General features: G+C 35.9%; 1 protein-coding gene across 1 annotated transcript in view; it reads right to left on the bottom strand.

Moving 5' to 3' along the window:
* Positions 1-22,879, bottom strand: part of PLXNC1 (plexin C1) — a 233,316-nt gene that overhangs the window by 121,388 nt on the left and 89,049 nt on the right. The window contains 3 exon segments of the mRNA XM_052000493.1: positions 454-593; positions 18,355-18,444; positions 19,437-19,539. Of these exon segments, the coding sequence (XP_051856453.1) occupies positions 454-593; positions 18,355-18,444; positions 19,437-19,539 (333 nt within the window).

Raw genomic sequence — 22,879 nt, 5'->3', positions numbered from 1 at the left:
TGGTACATAAACATGTTGTTTCCCTCTTGAAGACTTCAAGTTCCTTGAGAGTATGAATTGTTCCTTTTTTTTTTTTTTTGCTATATATATATATACGGGTGTGTGTGATATATAATATAATAATAAATATATAAATATATTTATATATATATATTTGCTTTATATGCAATCTTTGGGAGCTTTTCCTTTGGCTTCGCAGCTCACATTCTCTCACAATGAATTACAACAATAGAATTATTTCATGGCACTGGGATTTTATTATATTGAATATTTATTTTCCCAAATAATAATAAGGTAAGAGATAGGGCTTAGAAATCACTTGGTTCTATGGAGATTTTTTTAATTGTACTCTAATTGGAGAAAGAAATGGCAAACCACTCTGGGTATCTCTGCCAAGAAAACCCCTTATGAGGTCACAGAGAGTTGGACACAATTGAACAACAATCGACTCACATATCTTGGTCACAAGTGCTGGTTCCTTTTAGTATCATGGAGATATTAGATGCTTGTGTAAAGTTGGTTCCAATGACAATCAAATCACTTTTCCCCAGGGTCGAGACTTTCTGTGGCATTATGGACTGGATGGAGAAGACCTGCAGGAAATCCAAGATCAACAAATGCAAGATTAATAATAGAAAATAACATAACTGTCCTTTGAAGAAATCATCAGGATACTGCCATATTTAGCCAAAAAACACAGACACCTCAACCAATTCAGTGAATTCAGTAGGAATGGGGCTTAAGATTCATCTGTCTCTCAACTCGCAAAAGCATTAGGTCAGACCAATTAGTTTATGTCTCAAAAGAGACAAAACAGAGTTGAAGACTTTGACGTTACAATAATCTCAAAAACGCTTTCTACCTCGATGCCTTTGGAGATTCACAAAATAAACACGGCAACGGATGGAAGCCAAAGGAAGCCAGCTGCCATAGGCTTCACAACATACATAATTATCATAATTCTAAATGATCATGCCTTATGCTTGCAGAGCATTGGAGAGTTTCCAACACCCTTGTACATATGCCAGCTCAATGTGATGGGAAAAGAACTTTTCATTCAAAGAGACATGGCTTCCAATGGGACCTCGGATACTTCCTACATGTAAGATCCTGGGCAAATTGGTCAGTCCCTCATTCAACAAGCATTTATGAAGTACTCACTTTATATCAGGTACTGTGCTAAATGCTAGGGACACAAATACAAGTACAAACTAAAATAGTCTATCCCTTCAAGGAACTTACATTCTAATGGGGGGAGAGAAAATATAAAAGGAGAGATGAAAAGGGGAGCAATGAGGTCCTCTGAAGGAGAGAATGAGGGATGGCTGAGTAGGGGCCCTTCATCAAAATGGAGGCTCTGGGAAGAATTCACCTCACTTTCCTGGGTCTCAGTTTGCTCATCTCTAAAATGAAGTGATTGGATTTGATAAGGACTTCTTAAACTTTTTCCATTTGTGCCCCTTTTTTGTCCAAGTAATTATTAGGCAACACCAGGTATATAGGTACATAAAATAGGTATACAAATCAAACATTTACTGATAACAAATCATAATTTCATGATCCTCACATTCAGTTACAGACCCCATAAAGGGCCACAACTCACAGTTTAAAATGTTTTGTACTAAATAACTTCTAAGGTCCTTCCAATTTGATGCAACCCAAAGTTAGTAAATGGTGGAACTGAGACTCAAACTTAGTTCTTTAGACAGCTAGATCACTGATTCTACCAGTGCCTCTAAATTAAAAAGAAAATTGCCTCTTCCCCAAAATTAATTCTTCAAAGAACAATGCTTTTTAGGAAAGAATAGCTGTAAATCATAGAATCAGACAATGGAAGAATCTAAGTCAAGCAGATGAATATCTATAGCAAACCAGAGTAGATGACTATTTTCTCATGATACATAAACTTTTGTACTTATGTACCAGTAAGATATAGACAGGATGAACAGAAGGGAGTCTCAAAAGGGAAAGCACTAGAATTAAGGGGACTGGAGAGTCTTCTTACAAAAATTCAGATTTTTCACTGAGACTTAAAGGAATGTCTCATTTGATATCAATGCCCAGCTAGCATTTTTTTTAGATTTATAAGATCATGGCTCTAGGACTGGGAAACAGTACATAAGTCATCTAGTACACTCATTTTACAGATGAGGAAAATGGGGCCTGAAGAGACTTAATCTCTTGCTCAATATCAACACAAAACTTGGAAATCAGACCCTCTGTATCCTTCCCATATACCACTATTCGTTTTCCTTTCTGTCCAACTTTATAAAGATCCCAAGGTAGGATGGGCTATGTTCAGAGATCACAGGATTGTAATTTAAAGCTAGAAGACTCATTACAAGTTATCTAGTCTCTCCCCCCTCCTCAGTTTACTCAGAGATGAAATGATTTGCTCTGTTGTTATTATTCATCCTTTGTTTTCAAAAAGGACCAATGACTTAACAAGAACGAGGTCTTGATTTGCTTGTGAATTAGATACACAGCAAAGCAGAACTGAGCAAAGTCATCAGCCTCACTCTTTCCTCTAGAGTCAGCAAATTTCAATGGCAAGACAATGGTCAAGAAGACTGGCTTTGGTCTGGGATGTGGTCGGTGACCTTGGGCTTTTTCAGAAATAATGGGGGGGCTGGATGGTGCAATGGATAGAGTGAGTGCCAGACCTGGAATCAGGAAGCTGTTGTTCAGTCATTTCAGTCATGTCTGACTCTTTGTAACCCCAATTAGGGTTTTCTTGGCAAAGTCAGCAGAGGGATTTGCCATTTCCTTCTACAGCTCATTTTACAGATCAGGAAACTGAGGCAAACAGGGTAAAGTGATTTGCAAATCACTTTACACAGGGTCACATAGCTAGATACTGAGATTTGCTATTTCCTTCTACAGCTCATTTTACAGATGAGGAAACTGAGGCAAATAGGGTAAAATGACTAGGGTCACACAGCTAGATACTAAGGAATTTGCCATTTTCTTCTACAACTCATTTTACAAATGAGGAAACTGAAGCAAACAGGGTAAAGTGATTTGCACAGGGTCACATAGCTAGATGCTAGAGGGATTTGCTATTTCCTTCTACAACTCATTTTACAGATGAGGAAACTGAGGCAAATAGAGTAAAGTGACTAGAGTCACACAGCTAGATACTAAGGGATTTGCCATTTTCCTCTACAACTCATTTTACAGATGAGGAAACTGAGGTAAATAGGGTAAAGTGACTTGCACAAGGTCACACAGCTAGATACTAAGGGATTTGACATTTTCTTCTATAACTCATTTTACAGATGAGGAAACTGAGGTAAATAGGGTAAAGTGATTTGCACAAGGTCACACAGCTAGATACTAAGGGATTTGCCATTTTCTTCTACAACTCATTTTACAGATCACGAAACTGAAGCAAACAGGATAAAGGGACTTGCATAGGGTCACACAGCTAGATATTAGAGGGATTTGCCATTTTCTTCTATAGCTCATTTTACAGATGAGGAAACTGAGGCAAATAGAGTAAAGTGACTTGCACAAGGTCACACAGCTAGATACTAAGGGATTTGCCATTTTCTTCTATAGTTCATTTTATACCTGAGGAAACTGAGGCAAACAGGAATAAATGATCTGTCTAGGGTCACAAAACACACAGTATCATACTGATTTCTTCTAATGCAGTACTGTATTTGTTGACTCATGATTAGGTTAGGATCTGCTATGATCCCCAAGCCTTGGTCTTTTGGTCCTAGCCAGTCCTTTCCCATCCTGTATTTATTTATATTACTGATTCTGATCCTAGATAAAGTCTAAGTAAGGATATAGTTTCTGCAGTTGGATTTAAACTCAGCTCTTCATGACTCCATACCTAGTATTTTATCCATAGCACTACCTACCTGCCCTATTATTATTAACTCAAGAAGAACCAGTTTCAGATTTGGCCTCAGACACTAGGTCACTGTGTGACCCTAGGCAAGTCACTTCTTTCTTTTTACCTCAGTTTCCTCATCTGTAAAATGAATTGGAGAAGACAATGACAAATAACTCCAGTATTTTTGCCAAGAAAACCCCAAGTTGTTTTCAGCATGTGACTGAAAACAACAGAACAATCATAATACTTAGTAATAAATAGTGGAATCAAGAATTGAGTTCCAGTCCACTGATTCTAAGAACTCTTTATAATGCTTCAATCAGATGGTGGGTTTCCTTTCAATCATAGCTTATCTTATAACTTGTCCCCCCCCCCCCCCGTATTGATTATGCCTGATGACTTCTAAGATTTTTTCCAACTCTGAGATTTTTATGAGTTTTTATGAGTTCCATTCAAGCTCAAATTCTCAGGCTGAGTACACAGATAATAACTAATCAGCATTCTTCCCACTCCTAGCAAAAGGTCCTTTGTCTACCTGAAGAAAATAATCACATAATCCTTCAACCTTTTCTTCTTTAGATTATCAATAAATCCCTTAACCTTTCTCCATAGTAAGGCTTTTCCCCCAGCCCTCTAATACTTTGATTGTTTTTGAGATCCTAAGATTAGAACGGTAGACATCATCTTTACAGATGGGGAAACTGAGGTCCAGAGGTCTCCTAACTTGCTGAAGGTTTTGCTGTTCAGTCACATCATACACTTTGTGATCCTGTTAGCAAAATTTGAATACAGGGAAGATGAGTCTTCCCAATTTCAGACCTGGTACTCTACTGACTGCGTCACCTAGCTGTTTTTGCCTGAATATCTGGCCATCTTCCAACTTCAAATTTAATTTCCCCTATACCATACCAGACCCTTTTTAGTTTCTTCATATCTTTTATACACACATACATACATCTATGTGCAGACACAGAAACTGGATACAATACTCTCATAAAGACCTTACTAATGCTGAATGTCGCAGAAGGCTAATTTTTTGATCTTCTGTATGCTAAATTCAAGTCAACAAAAATATTCATTCTATTTCTTTAGAAATCACCATTGCCTTCCAGGCTTCATAGGGCCATAGATTTGGAATTTAAATGGACTTCAGAACTTATCTAGTCCAACATTCTCAATTTTGCAGATGAGGAAACTGAGTCACAAGAGCTAAAATGACTTGCCTCAAAGCCACAAAAGTAATATGCAATTTGAACCAACATCTTCTGACTCAAAATTCACTGGTTTCCCAGTTGTACCATTTTCTTTGGGAAACAAAACACTCTTAGATTAGGCAATACTATCATCCCCAAGTCGTAGTCTTTCGGTCCTGGCCAGTCCTTTCCCATCCCATATTTATTTGTATTACTGATTTTGACTTTAGGTAAAGCCTAAGTAAAGACATAGATTGTCCTCCCCTGAAATGTTCAGCTTCAATGCATAATGCCTTAAAGATGAGTTATTTCAGCAACAAGTACTTGGTGAAAACACTTTAGAGCACCTACTATGTCTGCTTTCTCAGCTATTATGTTTCCTGAGAAAAGGCTGCCTAGTTGCTTCAGAAGGCTATTTTTTTTTTTTAAGGATCTTATTGTTTATAATTTTCCTGAGCCTTTTAGGGAGGCAAGTAAATCCAGGCCTACCTATCTCATGCAAGCAGATGGTTTTCCTCCCTATCTCTTCAAAAGGTCTTAGATTAGCTTCCTCCTGGTTTGCTCCTAAGACCTTTTCTAAATCATAATAACTGTGTTAAAGAGCTACCAAATATCGAAAATACACAAGAAATAGGGAAAAAACCAAGATAGGTCAGATCTAATTTCTAACAATTGTTAGAAGCATGACCAGCTTACACTTTAGCAGCAAAAGGAAAAAAAAAAAAAAAAAAAAAAAAAAAACCATGAAGAAAACCTCTCCACAAACAGGAAGTCGAAGAAACCAGACAAACCAATTTTTTTTTCTTTTACAAAAGAATCCTGACACCCAACAGCCCAGTTCTAAAAAGCAGGTTTTTGGGTTTTTTTTTCCGTTATGTCCTCAAAATTCACAACCCAACTGGAGGAAATGTAGTGAGGGATAAAAGCCTCACATGTAAAAGAGATTTAACAGAATTGAAGAAAAGTGATCATGCTAGCTACAGAGAGAACTTCTCTTGCAATGTGTCAGGGAGGTTTTCCCTCATCTTGTTGCTCAGGAATTTCCATATATCAAAATGCTCCTTTGTGTGACAGTTACAGCTACTCACTAGCCAGAAGCTAACCATAAAGTCGACCGTTTCCTTGGCAATTTTATTTTAATGGTGCGAGAAAATTATTTTTAAATGGTAGTGCAACGGAAAGTGTGTTTTGCAAAGCCACAGTGTACTATGGCTCTTTGCAGAACTTAAGCCACACAGTTAATACAACTTAAATAAGAAGGTGCCTTTAAAAAGTGGGTTAATTAGATGAGTTATTGAATCACAAATAAATGAGCTGTTTTTTTTCCCTTTGAGAAACTGAAACATAAAAGTACAATAGCAACAACACCAACAAATAACATTTTTAAACTGAGTCTATTTCTAGCAAGAACAGCACCCTTTGTGAAATCTGACATTAATACAATGCTAACAATAACATTACTAAAGGAACTTGTTGCTAACATCTCATAGAACAATGAGACTGTGAGCAATCAGCAGCTTTGGTTTGTTAAAACCAAATTGGCCCAAGTTAATCTGATTTAGGAGAAAAATAAATCTGAACTTAAAAAAAAATCACTTTGAAAGCTTGGACATCAGTCAACATTTAATAGAATGTCTCACAGATTGTAACTTGTGAAATTAGTTCAAACTGGGCTAGATAAAAAGTCACATGAATTTCAAACCAGCTGGAAATCTCAATCCAGAGGACATTAGGAAGATTAAAGGTGCCTAAACTAATTAAAGGGAAGTAGCCTGAGGGGACCTGAGGGGTTAGCAGGAGGTTTTAGAATTATTTAACATCTTCACTAATAACCAGGAAACAGAGAGAAGTAACATGCTCATGAAATTTACAAATGAAAGGATATGTGGCAATGGTCAATGGAAATGGTAGATCAATGGTAAAACAGGTTTTGAAAGAAATTGGAAATATGATAATCAAGTACCAAAAAATCATCATGCCTGAGGAAAAGATAGCACAAAATCAATTCAAAGGTGGGGCATTGTAAAATTAGGAATGATCAAATGGTAAAAATGGGCAATTAATGACCAAATTAGAAATGATCACAGGACTGTAGATTTAGAGCTAGAAGAGTTTTAGAGATCATTAGGGGATCCAATCCCCTCATTTTACAGGAGAGGAAACCGAGTCACAGAAGTTGCGATTTAATCACCCAGAGTCACACAGTTAGCAACACAAAGTTGGTGAGAAAAGTAAATGAGTGTGTGAAGACCTTAAAGCACTATATAAATAAGTCTGCTCCAGACCAACTAGCCCACACTTCATTTTGCTCCTCTGCCTTAAAGCAGAATGTAAATGTGAGTTATCATTATTTGTAGCACTCTTTTTTTTTTTTAAGAGTTCAGATTTATAATGTCCCTATTCAGTCATTTCAGTCATATCTACCTTTTTACCACCCCCATTTGGGATTTTCTTGACAAAGATACTGAAGTCATTTACTATTTCCTTCTCCAGCTCACTTTACAGATGAGGCAAACAGGGTTAAATGACTTGACAAGGATCACACAGCTATTTAGTGTCTGAAGCCAGATTTGAATTTAGGAAGATGAATTTTTCTGTTTCTAGGCCTGGAACTCTATCCATTGAACCACCTAGCTACCATAAAAATAGAAATAGTCTTGAATCAAGCCATTGTCTTGTTTATCATAAATTATTCATTTATATTTAATATTCTAAGGGCTATAACAAAGTAGATAAAATAATGACTTTTTGTAGTTGAATAAAAATGTCAAGCTTTAAGCTCACCCTCCATGGGCTCATTAAAAGATGCTATAGAAATAGAAACCTTCAGGAAAGGTGAGATGAGTAAAGTGAAAGAAAAAAGAGTTGTTGGTGATATCACACAGACAGAAGTACAAAAGGGAAATTGTTATAGAATCATACATGTAGAGTGAGCCCTCAACCTTCTCATTTTACAAATAAGGAAACTGAGGCCCAAACTGTGTGGGAACACAGACATATTGTCAGAGATGGGATATGAATCCTGGTTTTCATGCTTCCAGTCCATCATGCCATATCTGAGCTTGGCTGTACTTGTGTGGATTTGAAAATGTCAAGAGACACAAAGATGCTTTAGATGTGAATCTGGAACTGTGTTACAGATACAGATATGCAAGGTCTCCATAAAAAGGTAAAAGCATTTTATGGGGAAACAGTGTAGATGGAAGAGAAGACCAAAGGAAGACCTTAGAGCATCACCCACATTAAGAGGTAAAGAAGAGGCTAGGAAGAATTAGTCAAAGAAAAAGAATCAGAAGTGACAAAGTCTGTTGAAAATAAGAGGAATATAAGAAAATGAAGGTTTGGTGGGGAAACAGTCATTGAATTTTACAATTAATAGGTATTTAGTGACTAAGGACTCATAACAAAGCTGTATTACAGGGGTCAAAGACAATGGATGGTGAAGAAATGGAGATATCCAATACAAAAACTTTTCAAATAATGTTAGCAGTTACAGCAAAGGGGTAGGGATTCATAACACAGAGTACACTGTCTACACTAGGGGCTCTCAAACTACAGCCCGCGGGCCAGATACAGCAGCTGAGGACAATTATCCCCCTCGCCCAGGGCTATGAAGTTTATTTAAAGGCCCACAAAACTAAGTTTTTGTTTTTACTATAATCCGGCCCTCCTACAGTCTGAGGGACAGTGAACTGGCCCCCTATTTAAAAAGTTTGAGGACCCATGGTCTACACTATCAAATTCAATCATTGCATCAGATATTTCTGCTTTTTGTTTTTCTTTATCACAAGGGCTCAGTCCAGAGGGAGAAAATGCTATGATACAAACATATAAATAAAAAGTTTGGGATTAGGGTTGACATGTGCAAAAATGTTTGCAGCAGCTCTTTTAGCAATGACAAAGAATCGGAGATCTTTGGAGTTGTAGGATTTGAATTAATGGAATACTATTATTCCCTAAGAAATGATGAGAAGGCTGACATTAGAAAAACCTGGAAAGACTTATATGAATTGATGCCTAGTGAAGTGAGCAGAACCAGGAGAACATTGCACAAAGTAATTACAACGACGTATTAACTACTATGACAGACTTAACTCTTCTTAGTAGTGATACAAGGAAATTCCAATATAGTAGTGATGGAAAATGCCATCCATATCCAGAGAAAGAACTATGGAGAGTGAATGACGATTGAAGCATACTATTTTCACTTTTATTTTGTTTTATTCTTCCTCAAAATTTTCCCCCTTTTTAAAATGATTCTTCTTCACAACATGACTAATATGGAAATATGTTTAAAATGATTGTACATGTATAGCCTACATCAGATTGCTTGCTATCTTGGGGAGGAGTAAGAGGATGGAAGGGAGTAGAAAAATTTGAAACATAAAATATTACAAATATTAATGTTGAAAACTTATCTTTACATGTAATTGGAAAAAAATGCTATTAAGTTTTTTAAAATTGGAGATTTTTTGAAGAGGGAACACTTTTATAAACCAGAGACACTCAGTAAGTGTGAATCTGAGTATCACACAGCCTTATCACAAATCACTAAAACTTATTGGTGAGAACAGGAAATTGAAGCACTGATCAGTTTTGGAAGGATAAAGTCATCATACCGCAGGAATCAAAAAATAACAAAAAGTTATAATGATTAGCACCAGATGACCAAGTCCACCACCAGACTAGCCAGAGATTGCTTGTGCTTCTTAATAGCATTACTCTGTAAGTGCTCAGGAAGCTTATAGACTATCAAGTAAAACAACAAGTACACAGAGAAATAAATAAGAATTAACAAGAATTGATCAGATGCTCATGTCTGCAAAGGGATAAAAAGCCAAAAGGAACCAGGCCGTGGCTTCAAGGAGCTCATATTCCCTCAAGGGAATAATACATACATACATACGTGTGTGTGTGTGTGTGTGTGTGTGTGTGTGTAGATATATTTGTGTGTGTGTATAAATATAAATATATAAAACACAAGGCATTAGGGTAATAATACATATACATATACATATTTGTATACAAACACACATATATTTATATATATACACACATACACAAAATACAAGGTCCTATCAGCCCTACTAATTCTGCAACTGAACAAAATGAGTTCTATTTCCCAAGTGAAAATAATGCTGTTGAGTCATCAACAAGCGGTCACACAGGTTGAAGCTTTTCCATCTCAAGAACAGTGATGGGTTGGTCTAGACCCATTGCTATCCTGTCCTTCTTAGAGATAAATCTCATGTTTTTTGGACTGGGTTCACAGCAGGCGAGGGTACAGCCTGTGATCATGGTCAATGTGAAGTTAATCAGCCTACAGAACTGTACTAACTGATGAGGTCCAGCAAGAAGTCATAAATAAGGTAGAAGAAGTCACAAAGTGGGGAATGAACTCACAGAATCAAAGCATCTCCAGGCGAGGGGGCAAAAACTTTATTATGACCATTTAATAAGGGGACACAATTCTGAATGAATTAACAATTCCCTTTTATGGGAAAGGATCCAAAACAAGGTATGTTAACTATGCTGATAGTAGCATACGTCTGTAAATCAATTGATGGTCATGGTCTTCCTGTTTATACAAGATAGCCTCTGGAGTTGACATCTATAGCTCCAAATTACAGAAGGCAACAGTGGGCGTCAGTATGGAATAGCTCTGTTTGTACAAGATAATTCTGTCAGTGCAAGATAATTCTACAGGGTCAGGTTGTTCCTCGCTGGGACCCACTTAGATATTGGATTGCCATCAGGGACGGTCTTTTGCTGGAGTCCATTCACCCACTGTATCTTGTAATGTTCCATACCAAAATAAAAACTAATTTATCACCTAAAAATATTCAATCGCAAACCCCAATTCTAGAGCCTTCCAACAATACTTGCTATCTTTGGGCAAGCCACTTAAAGTGCCCTGAAACTCTGGTAAAGTGAAGGAGTCGGATCTCATGGCCTCTTAAGATCTATTCCAGTTCTAAATGTGTAATTTTATCAATTATGACCTTGAGCAATAACAATAGCCAGCATTTAAGGTAGCTGAATCAGACTAGTGCTTTAAGATTTGCAAAGCACATTACACCCACACACACTTTATATAAAAACATATAAAAGCATATCTGTTTATAAGTATGTATCTATTTTAAATTATTACTATAAAACATTTATATGTAAGATACACTATTTATAAATATGCTTTAAATACATTTATATATAAAAACACACTTTATATAAATTTGTAGTTTTTATTTCTTTTCAATAGTATTTGATTTTCCCAAATATATGTAAAGACAGTTTTCAACATATAAATATATTTAAATATATTATTTATTTAAAATAGATATAAGAAATATATTTAGACAATATATGTATGTGTAAATGATAATATAAATAATATATTCACATAAAATATATTTTATAAATATATTTCAGATATATTTCTAAAAATATATCTGAAATATACTATAAAATGTATAAAAATGTATTTCAAATACATTTTATATAAAACATTTTATATATTTGAAATATAAATATCATATTTTAAATTTATTTTATATTTATAATGTATTCTTATATAAAATTAAAATATCTATTATGTGTTATTTATATATATTTTATCTATTTTTATTCTTATTTATTTTATATAATTTATATTACATATAATACATAGAAATATATTTATATACTTTATATATATAATAACTCTGGGAAGATAACCTCATTTTGCAGATGGAGAAACTGAAGCAGAGATTAAATTAGTTATGTATTCGAGACTGGTTTTGAATTTAGATCTTTCTGACTTCTGGTTCAGCTCTCACCAATGCACTAACCCTTGCTTCGTCTCAATTTGCTCAACTATAAAAAGAAAAGCTTCAGGGGGCAGCTAGATGGTGCAAAGGATAGAGCACTCACCCTAGAGTCAGGAGGAACTGTGTTCAAAAAAATTCCAAAAATGTGGACATATTAAGCAGGCCCTTAATAAATCCTTTTCAAATGAATTGATAGAACTGTTAAAGCCATGATGAGCTTCATATAGCACTAAGGATTTCTCCAAACACAAACTTGTTTCTTCTCAAAGGAAATGATTTCAGAGGTGATTTGAGAGGTAACATGGCCTGGTGAGTAATGGGAAAATGACATGCCCAAGAAAATAGAGGTCCATTTTTGGCAGACTAGAAATTGGATTCGTACCTGAGATACCTCCTACCTCCATGAGCTTGAGCAAGCCACTTAAACTTCCACTTAAAGTACAAGGGAAGCATGTTCTACGGGCACAGTGAACAAAGACTAGAATGAGGAAGGAAAGGATAGAATGTTGGGGAATATAGAGTGGTACTTAAAAAAATAGTTCAGATTATTCTCAAAAATGAGTGAGAGTTTGGGCATTTTCACACTAAGAGATATCGATGGAATTACAAGTCTGGATCTCTCTCCCTTCCTCCCCCCTCCAAAGACCACTGATCTACTGAATGAAATCCTGATGCTGGCCTGCGGGGACCTTAAGAATCAGGTTCCAACTTTTTCTCTAACTATTCATCCTGTCACTCAAGTTCATAATAACCGACTGATTAATTTAACAGCCCCAGGAAAACTGTACCTTCCCTTCATGCTTCCCTTCCACTTCCCATTCCTTTGTGATTCCATCTCCTGCTGAAATACTTTCATCCTATAAAAGCCAGGTCAAGTACCATAGTCCTCCCTGAGATTTCTCTGATTTCCCAAATGTCTTCCAACTCACTACCACAATTTCCCACAGCATGTGCCCGCCGCTGAAATGATCTCTTCTTCCTACAAACCCGTCTCAGAATTTTGCATCTCTTAATGTACTTATTACATTCTAATTTGCATTATCCAATAGAATATAACCTCAGGAGGACAGAAATTGTTTCATTTTTGTCCTTATATTTTCAGAGGCTTAGCACAGTGCCTGTCACATAGCAAACAATTAATAGAGAAATGCTTGTTGATTGAATTACATTTCCTAGTTTTGGCTTCCCAGCTTGACAAGCAGATACCTTTCAGCAGTGAATGTCTGTGGAAGGCCTGGAGGGGAATGATAACTCAGAGACAAATCATAGATGTAGAGCTGGAAGAAACTCTTAGGCCTTCTGGTCCAACCCAGACATTGGGAAACTGAGGCCCAGAGAAATTAAGTGATTTGAGGCACATAAGGCAGCCAATTCATTTATTCAATAAGTATTTATTAGGCACTTATTGTGTACCACATACTGTGCTAAAGAGCTGAGGATACCAAGAGGTAACAGAGAGTCTCTAAACTCAAGGAACTTACAATCTAATAGGGTAGACAACATACAAAACAAATATATTCAAAGCAAGCTATGTACAGACAAATAAGAAATAATTATAAGAGGAAACTCACTGAAATTAAGAGGAAATGGGGAAGGTTTCTTCTAAAAGATGGGATTTTAGTTGGGACTTAAAGGAAGCTAAGAAAGGAATCAGAAAGGGAGACAGCCTGAGAAAATGCCCAGGGATGAAAGATGGACTATCTTATTCATGGAACAGCCAGGAGGCTGCAATCACTGGATTGAAAATTATGTGTAGGGAAGTAATATGTAGGAAGACTGGAGAGATGGTTTATGAAGGGCTTTGAACGCCAACTGAGGTCAGATGTCAGGAAAAACTCAGTAATGGAGCTGGCCAAAAGGCAAATGGGTTGCCTTGATGGAAGGCAAGATCACCTTCCTAAGAGGTCTTCAAACAACAACTAGACAAGTATTTGCTGTACATATTATGGGGAGGATTCCTTTTGGGCAGTGAGGTCACTTATGATTCTTAAATTCTATAATTCTGTGAAATTAATGCAGTATTCTTTCTACTGTATATAGTCAGTCAATAATCACCTACTATATGCCAGAAAGGAGGTTGTTAGGTGGCTCAGTGAACAGTACACTGGACCTGGAGTTGGGACAATCAGAGTTCAAATCCAGTTTCTGACATTGATTAGCTGTGTGATCATGGGTGAGTCTAATCTCTGTTTGCTTTGGATAAATGCAAAACATTTATCCCCCCTCCTCCTTATATATCTGATATATAAGATATAAGGATATAAGGAGATATAAGGAACTGGACACAAGTGAACAATATGAACAATGTGTCAGAAATGACACTGATTGACAATCTGATTCTCTGCAGCTTTTTGTCCAAATGTTAGAATAATTACAATATTAATAATAACAATAGCTAACATATATATAGTGTTTTATGGTTTACAAGACACTTTACAAATATGATCTCATGTCCTTTTTAAAGTGGCAAAGAATTGGAAATTGAGTGGATGCCCATCAGTTGGGGAATGGTTGAATATGTGTAGAAATATTATGGAATATTATTGTTCTATAAAAAATGATCAGCAGGATAATTTGAGAAAAGCCTGGAGAGACTTATATGAACTGATGCTGAGTGAAATGAGCAGAACCAGAAGATCACTGTACACAGCAATGGCAAGATTATACAATGACCAATTCTGATGGACTTGGCTCTTTTCAACAATGAGGTGAATCAGGCCAATTCCAATAGATTTGTGATGGAGAGAGCCATTAGTATCCAGAGTGAGGACTACAGGGACTATGTTGTGGATCATAACATAGTATTTTCACCTTTTTTTGTTGTTTACTTGCTTTTTATTTTCTCATTTTTTCACCTTTTTGATCTGGTTTTTCTTGCGATAATTGTGGAAATATGTATAGAAGAATTGTACATGTTTAACATATATTGGATTCCTTCCTATGTAAGGGAGGGGTGAGGAGAAGGGAGGGAAAAAAACTTTGGAACACAAGGTTTGCAACAGTGAATGTTGAAAACTATGTCTGCATATATTTTGAAAATAAAAAGCTATTATTCATTAAAAAAAAAAAAACAAATACAATCTCATTTGATCCTCAAAATTGACCCTGAGAGGTATTACTATTATCCACATTTTATAGAAAAGGGAACTGAGGCCGGCAAATAGTAGTTAAATGGTTTGCCCAAGAACAAACACCTATCAAATGTGTTGATTGAGATTTGAATTCAAGTCTTCCTGACTCCAGGTGCAGCACTCCATTCACTGAGCTATCTAAATTAATATTTTTGGGGGGTCTTTGATGAGATACAAAGCTTCTGTTCCTTTTCTTTAGGTTTCCACACAAAACTAGGCAATCCCCAAAGAGGTAGCTCCAACCAGTCCCTACTTTATACTTTTTGCTTTGGGAGGCTTGGAAGGTTTTGGAGATTTCATAACCTGTGATAGAGTAATGGTGCAAAAGATGGCACTGGGCCAGGAAGCCAAACTATAGGGACCCAATAAAGCAGCGAGGGCTCATTTGTTGTTGTTTTTGTTTAGAAAGGACAAACCTCTAAGGCCCTATTGTGTATAAGCTTCTGCCTCCCAAGTGGTCCACCCCCTCTCAGAAAAGTCTTCAGAGCCAACTAGGTAGATCAGGTTTCTCCCAGGTGCTCTGGATGTATCTTCAGGAGCACTTAGGGATGAAATGGAGTTCCTCTTAGTGGTAATGCAATTAGCAGGAAGACTGGTCCATCCATTTATTGACAAGAGGAAGAAAAGCTACTTCTTCAAAGCAATGTTTTTGAGAGCTTAGCTTAGCATCAGAAATAGAAAAAAAAAAAAAAAACAGAAAAGGGGAGGGGAACAGGGAAGAACTAGAGGGTCGTAGGAGACCCCATCCACAAATACAAAGCCACTGAGGAGAAAGCATGATATTTTGTGGGTCCTGTTTCCCCCAGACAGGCAGAATGGTATAGGGGAGGGAAGAGATAGACATATGTAGTCAGAAGACCTATGTTTGAATCCTAGACTCTCTTACTTACTATTTATGTGACCTTGGGCAGATTAATTCACCTCTTTCAATCTAAATTTCCTTATCAATAAAAAGAAGAATTTGAACCAATTGGTGGCTAAGGGCCCTTTCAGGACTAAACCTCTCTCTGTCTCTGTATATATATATATATATATATATAGGTGTGTATGCATGCATGTGTGTACATATATACACAGAGAGCCAGAGAGAGCCTGAGAAAGAGATACAGATACATAGACAGACAGAAAGAGAGTCAGAGGAAAGGAGATTCACAGAGAGAGACAGGGACAGAGATAGAAAGAGAGACAGAGAGAAAGGGAAAGAAAGGAAAGAGAGGAGAGAGGGAGAAAGGGAGAGAGAGAGAGAGAAACCTTAAAAGTTTGGAAAATAGAGATAGTGCTGGTTCTAAAAGTCTTTAATCATTTGATTGATATGATTCAACTACTTTTGTTTTGGTTTGATTTTTTTTGATCCAAGCCTGTGGCCACATTAGATCAGGAAGACCCCAGCCAAGGCAGATGGGTGCTACAAATAATTTATAGGCTTCAGGAGTTTCCTGGAGACATTGAGGTACAAACTGCATTGGCTAATAGATTTAGATTTCAGGGGGGAAAAAAGTTCTCAGAAATTATCTAGTCCAATTCCTTCCTTTTTACAGACTAGGACATAGGGGCCGAAAGTGAAGTAATTATTCAAAGATCACAGCCAATAACAGAAAGGATTTGAAACCAGATCCTCAGACTCTAGAGTCCTTGTGTTTTCAACTGTATCTAAATCCTTCTCCTCCTTCCTCTACTGCCACTGCCACCTCCTCCACCCTCTCCTTTCTCCTCCTCCTTCTTCAAATAACCAGGAATGTACATTTTATTAATTTGTAATCCACCTTTAAATAGCTACAGATGAGCTAACCAAGGTCACATGTCCTCCCTACTTCTGATAAGGTCAAAAAATTCAAAACTGGGAAAAAGTTCTCGGCGAGCTAGCTCCCTGATTAAGTTACTGACATTGATGAGAGTTTCTCAGGAATTCAGTGTGCTTGGCGAAGAGCTGGCCTTCTTAAATAAAAGGGTGTAGTGATATTTCTCTGGGCTAAGGCCTTCTGAAACATTACAAAGAACAAAGGAAGTCAAGGGATTTCAAGGTCTTGAAAATTCTAACAGCTTTCTAGGGAGGAGGAAAGAGAAGAAGGAAACGGAGAGAGAAAGCGACAGGAAGAGGGGTATACATACACACAGATAGATGACAGAGAGAGACAGAGAGATAGAGAGAGAGAGAAAGAGAGAAAGACAGGGAGGGAGGGAGAGAGGGGAAGAAAGGGAAAAGACAGAAATAAAGAAATCAGAAGGAAGGGGAGAAAAAGAGGGATAAAGAGAGACATATTTTATGGCCTATTTCTTATTGCTGGGATCTCTAGTATTGATTTCATTGACTTTATTTAAATAAAGAAAAAAGGTCAGCAAAGCTGAGTGAACATCTCATTTTAAGTGCATCATTCTCACCAATCCACAGAGGGCAAAATGAACCTTTCAAAAATGTAGTATTTGCCACTTGTGGTTGACCCAACCATCCAAAACTTATTATATTTCCCTTTGGAAGTACTCCCAAAGTCGATCACAAGGTCACCTTTTCAAAACTGACTACCAAAAGAACACTACCATTTTTCACAATTAAGGAGTTCTAATTTCTTTCACGGAGTTTGGAGCCTTTGATATATTGAGCCAATTAAATTTTTTCTTAAACTAGTTTAAAACCCATAGAAGACAAAAAACAATTTTGGTAGGATGGAAAACTTGGAATAACTGCAATGATTTTAACTTCTAATGGTTTTTGTTTTTTTTAATTTACCCATCAAGGAACTGGGAACTGAGTAGATGCCCATCAGTTGGGGAATGACTGAATAAGTTATGGTATATTATTATGATGATGAGCAGGTTGATTTTAGAAAAGCCTGGAAAGACTTACACAAACTGATGCTAAGTGTAAGTGAGTACAGCCAAGAGAACATTGTACACAGTAACAAGATTATGTGATGATCAATTATGATGGACTTGACTTTTTTTAACAATGAGGTGATCCAAGGCAATTGCAATAGATTTGGGATGGAAAATGCTACTTGCATCCAGAGAGAGAACCATGGAGAATGAATGTGGATCGAAGCATAGTATTTCACCTTTTTTGTTTGTTTGGTTTTGGTTTTTGTGTTTTTTTTCTTTTGGTCTGATTTTTCTTGCACAACATGAGAAATATGGAAATGTTTAAAAGGACATATTTAACCTATTTATTTAACGTATATCACACTACTTGCTGCCTTGGGGAGAGGGGAAAGAAGGAAGGGAGCAAGGAAAATTTGGAACACAAAGCCTTACAAAAATGAATATTAAAAACATTTTTTACATATATTTGAAAAAACAAAATTCTATTAAATTAAAAAAAAATTTTTTTAAAAATTTGCCCATATCATCTTCTACATGTTTGGCATTAGCCAATATGCTCTAACCTGTGAGTTCTGGTTTATTTTTACATTCTTCTTGGCCCGATATGCTCCTGCTCTTGAAAGAGGTGATTTTCTGGATGCTTGACAGACATTCTGAAAAAAATTCAAAGCATTCTTTAAATGTCAAGAAAGACTAATAACCGATTAGGTCTGCGATAAGTAAGATAGGACAGGGCTGCAGCGATCACAAACACCTATGAGTCTAGCTCACACTAAGTGTTTATTAAATGTCTGCTGACTGACTGATGTGTGTGAATTCATGTATGTAAGCATATGCACATATAATTAGAATAGAGTCTGGATCTATAATTTCACTGGTATGGGGACCCCTCTCTTCTAACACAGTTTAGCATTTTCTCTACAACTTAGAGATTTATATAGAGCCTATAGAGAAGTAACATTTTCTTATTCTCTCATCCTGTGCCTCAGTTATTTTATCTGTAAAATGAAAATATTCCTAACTAAAGATTTATGATGCTATTTTTAAGCAGCACCTGGAATTTGCACCATTTCTGAGGTACTTCTAAAGCTTTCTACTTTCAGAGACTGGTTCTCTATGTTCTCATGTATGCATGCACATATCCATATATATATAGGTACACAATATTATATTTTTATATATCTATGAATATTCTCATGTTCTATACTTATGAAAAATAAGTACATATGTATACATATATTATATATACACATGTGTATGTATATATATAACATGATTAAAATTTCATTATTTTTATTGAAACTTTTTGTTTTTATATCACCTTCATTTCTGAATACATCTCTTTCTCCTCCCTACCCAGCAAGCTCTCAAGTGTAACAAAAATCAAAAAAAGAAACAGAAAAAACCCAACCAACAAACTGATCTTCTATGAGGTATTCCACACCCACATATTCCCATCTCTGCAAAGATGGGAGGGAGATACATTTTCTCACCCTTTCTCCAAGGCCAAATTTGGCCATTCCATCCATTATAGTGTTCTGGTTTTGGTTTTTGTTTTCTTATGGGTCATCTTTCAGTTTAAATATTTGAACATATATTTTCTAAAGAAACCTTGCCACCCCACCAATTATAACAAACAAGATACCTGGTTTTTCTTGTAATCCAAAGGGTCACAGGCTATGAAAGGATGGATGCATTTTTTCTCATTTTCACACCAAGCACAGGTCGCAGCAACACAGACTGGGCATCTGGCAACATAGAGAATAGGATTAATGTCTAAATTTCATGACAGAATTTTGTTTCTCTGGGATATATAACATGAACCCCAAAAGAAAAAGGTTTTTTTAGGACTTTAATGGATATTAAGGGGAGAAAAAACTTTGATGATAGGAGTAGAATGTTAAGTTCAAGACGTTTATGTGACAAGCATCTTTTCTACAACATTCCCAAAGTGATACAGTAGCACTGTAGAATGAGGATCTGTATTCAAATCCTACTTTGGATATTTTCTAAAAAGACTGGATTGGAAGGCTTCTGAGGCTTTTTCTGCCTCATATATAGATATCTCACTCATATATATTTATACCATATATATAGATCTATTTATACTCCAATGAAAAAGGGAATGGTGATTTGACCAGGGCTTACAGAAACTATTTGTATATTCAAAGAGCTCTTGATCTGGAGTCAGAGAACCTGGATTCAAATCTCCAATCTGCCCATGTGAGCATGAACAAGTCACCAGCACTCAGTTCTAAAATGAGTTAGTTGGTTTTTGTCCTTTATCCTTAAAGAGGACCAAAATGCATTACGAAATTAGAATCAAATTATAGTGTCTTTCTGTTATGGTTTGCTTGCATTTTTGTTTTTCTTTCCAGGCTATTTTTATCTTCTTTCTAAATCCGATTTTTCTTGTGTAGCAAGACAACTGTATAAATATGTATACATATATTGTATTTAACATACACTTTAACATATTTAACATGTATGGGATTACCTGCCATCTAGGGGAGGAGGTTGAGGGAAGGAGGGGAAAAGTTGGAACAGAAGTTTTTGCAAGGGTCAATGTTGAAAAATTACCCATGCATATATTTTGTCAATAAAAAGCTATAATTAAAAAAAAAAAAAAAGCACAAATAGTCCACTTAAGCCAAAGTAAGAACTTTGGATCTGACCTGTGAGGTTCTTTTTTGCTCTGAAGCTATGATTTCATCATCCCAGGGAGCTCCTTCCTCTTTCAGCTTCCTCCCTGTGCTCCCAGGTTCTCAACACAAAACAGAACTTGCTTGAGGTATATTGTTACCTAACTGATATTTCTTGTGTTTTGTAACACAGCAGTTGTGGTGTGAAAATTTGCTTTCTTGTGACAGTAGGAGAATGGGGAGGATGGTAAGTAAGATATTCTGACTAAGGAAGCATGCATAATAACAAGGAACATTAATTAATAATACTTTAACATGCATGGGTTTTGGTAAAGTAATTAAAAAGTGCATTAGGGAATCATCTGCTTAATAATAATAATAATAACAAAAACCTTGATATGTATATAGACTTTAAAATTTCTTAAACACCTTACAAACACGATCATACTTGGTTTTTAGAACTCGAGGAAGGTACTGCAAACATTATTATCAGCTTTAATTTACATATAGAGAAACTGAGTCGCAGAGAGTCATGGTTATATTGTTGGTAAGTGTCAGAGGAAGGACTGGAGTGGATTCCTGGCTTTCTAACACCAAATCGAGCAAACACCAGAAAAGGATCTCACTGAAAAGCTAACTCATATCTAAAAAAAGATTACCACTCCAACAAGCCCTAGTAGTCATTCAATTTCTACTTGAATAGCTCTGATGAGAGATAACTTGATGCTTTTCTACCATCATTCTGAATAGCCCTTCAAGAGCATTTGGTTGAATTTGCAGCTCCACCAACAATGTATCCGTATGCCTGTCCTCCCATAATCCCTCTAATATTGAATGTTTCCATTTATTTTGCCATATTTTCCAAGTTTCTGGGTGAGAGAGGAATTTGATTTCTATTTTGAGTATTTCTCAACAGGAGTTAGATCAGTATAATGGAAAGAATACTAGAAGGAATTCAAAAGAGAACTAAATCAGTCTTGATTCTGCCAATAACTAGTTACATGATTTTGAGTATGTCTTAACTATTCACATTTGAACAATACAAAGTAAAATACTTAACTATGGGTCTATTAACTTTAGAAAAAAAATTTGGGTAACTGAATTTCAATATAATTGTTTTCCTTTGCAATCTTACTTGTTTTATTTTATATATTTAAAAACATGATAAAAACATAGTATTTTCACCTTTTTGTTATTTTTTGACTTGTCTTTTTCTCATTTTTTTTTTTACCCTTTTGATCTTTTTTTTTTTTTTTTTGTCATGACAAACATAGAAATGTGTTTAAAAGAATTGCACATGTTTAACCTGTATCAGATTTCTTGCTGTCTTGGGGAGCAGGGAAGGGAGGGGAAGAAAAATTTGGAACATAAGGTTTTGCAAAGATGAATGTTGAAAACTATCTTTGCATGTATTTGGAAAAATTAAATACCATTAAAAACAAACAAACAACAACAACAAAAACATGATTCTGAGAAGAGATCCAAGAGCTTCACCAGACTATCAAAGTATAAAATTGATTAAGTATTCCTATTCTACAGCATGCTCTCAGAAAAACCTGGAAAGACTTCCATGAGCTGATGCAAAGTAATAGTACCATGTACAAATTAAAACCAATGTTGTGGGATGATCAGCTGGGAATCAACATGATTTTTATGGAAATGTTTTACTTAACTTCATATTTATTTTCTCAATACAGAAAGGTAAGGAATGAAGAAAGAAAAGAATCTGGAACTCAGAGTTTTAAAAATAAATGTTAAAAATTATTTTACGTGTAACTGGGGAAAAGTCAAATAATAAATGTAAAATTATAATAACATAGAACTCCTGCTCTAAGGGACTGGCAGGACTAGATAATGCAGAACTTCATGGTAAATCTAGAGTTCAGTATTAGCTCAGGAATCAGATGTAGGTTCAAATTCTAATAGTTTCTACCTGTAAAAAATCATTTAACTTCTCTGGGCCACAGTTTGCTCATTTTTCAAGGAGTAGGTTAGCCTCTTTCAAATGGGAGGTCCTTTCTAGCTCTCGATGTATGAGCATATGACCTCATTTTACCTCTGGGGTCCTTAGTTATTAAGAGGCTAGGACTCAGTAGCCTCTGAGGTTTTTCCAGTTCTACAGCCATGATTCTTCCAGCTTTAATATTCTATTCAGCTATTCCTCAGCATTCCCAATAGCTTCCTACATGTTTAAACAAATGGTATTTTTAAAATCTCCATCTATTTTTTAGTATTTCTGAAGCTGGCTTTTACTTGACTAAAGTACTGGTAAATTTAGTTTTCTAAATGTTTCCCACTAGGTTTATTCACCTCATAAGAACCAACTTTAACCTAGTGTTTTTATTATTAGTGAGGTATTATTTATCATTATAATAAATTATGACATCATTTTTATTATTTGTCTTTTCCAAAGAGTGTTGACACTGACCTTACCCTCATACAGTTC

The sequence above is a fragment of the Antechinus flavipes genome, chromosome 5 (assembly GCF_016432865.1).
Source record: "Antechinus flavipes isolate AdamAnt ecotype Samford, QLD, Australia chromosome 5, AdamAnt_v2, whole genome shotgun sequence".
Taxonomy (NCBI): Eukaryota; Metazoa; Chordata; class Mammalia; order Dasyuromorphia; family Dasyuridae; genus Antechinus; species Antechinus flavipes.
This window is presented reverse-complemented; position numbering and strand designations above follow the sequence as displayed.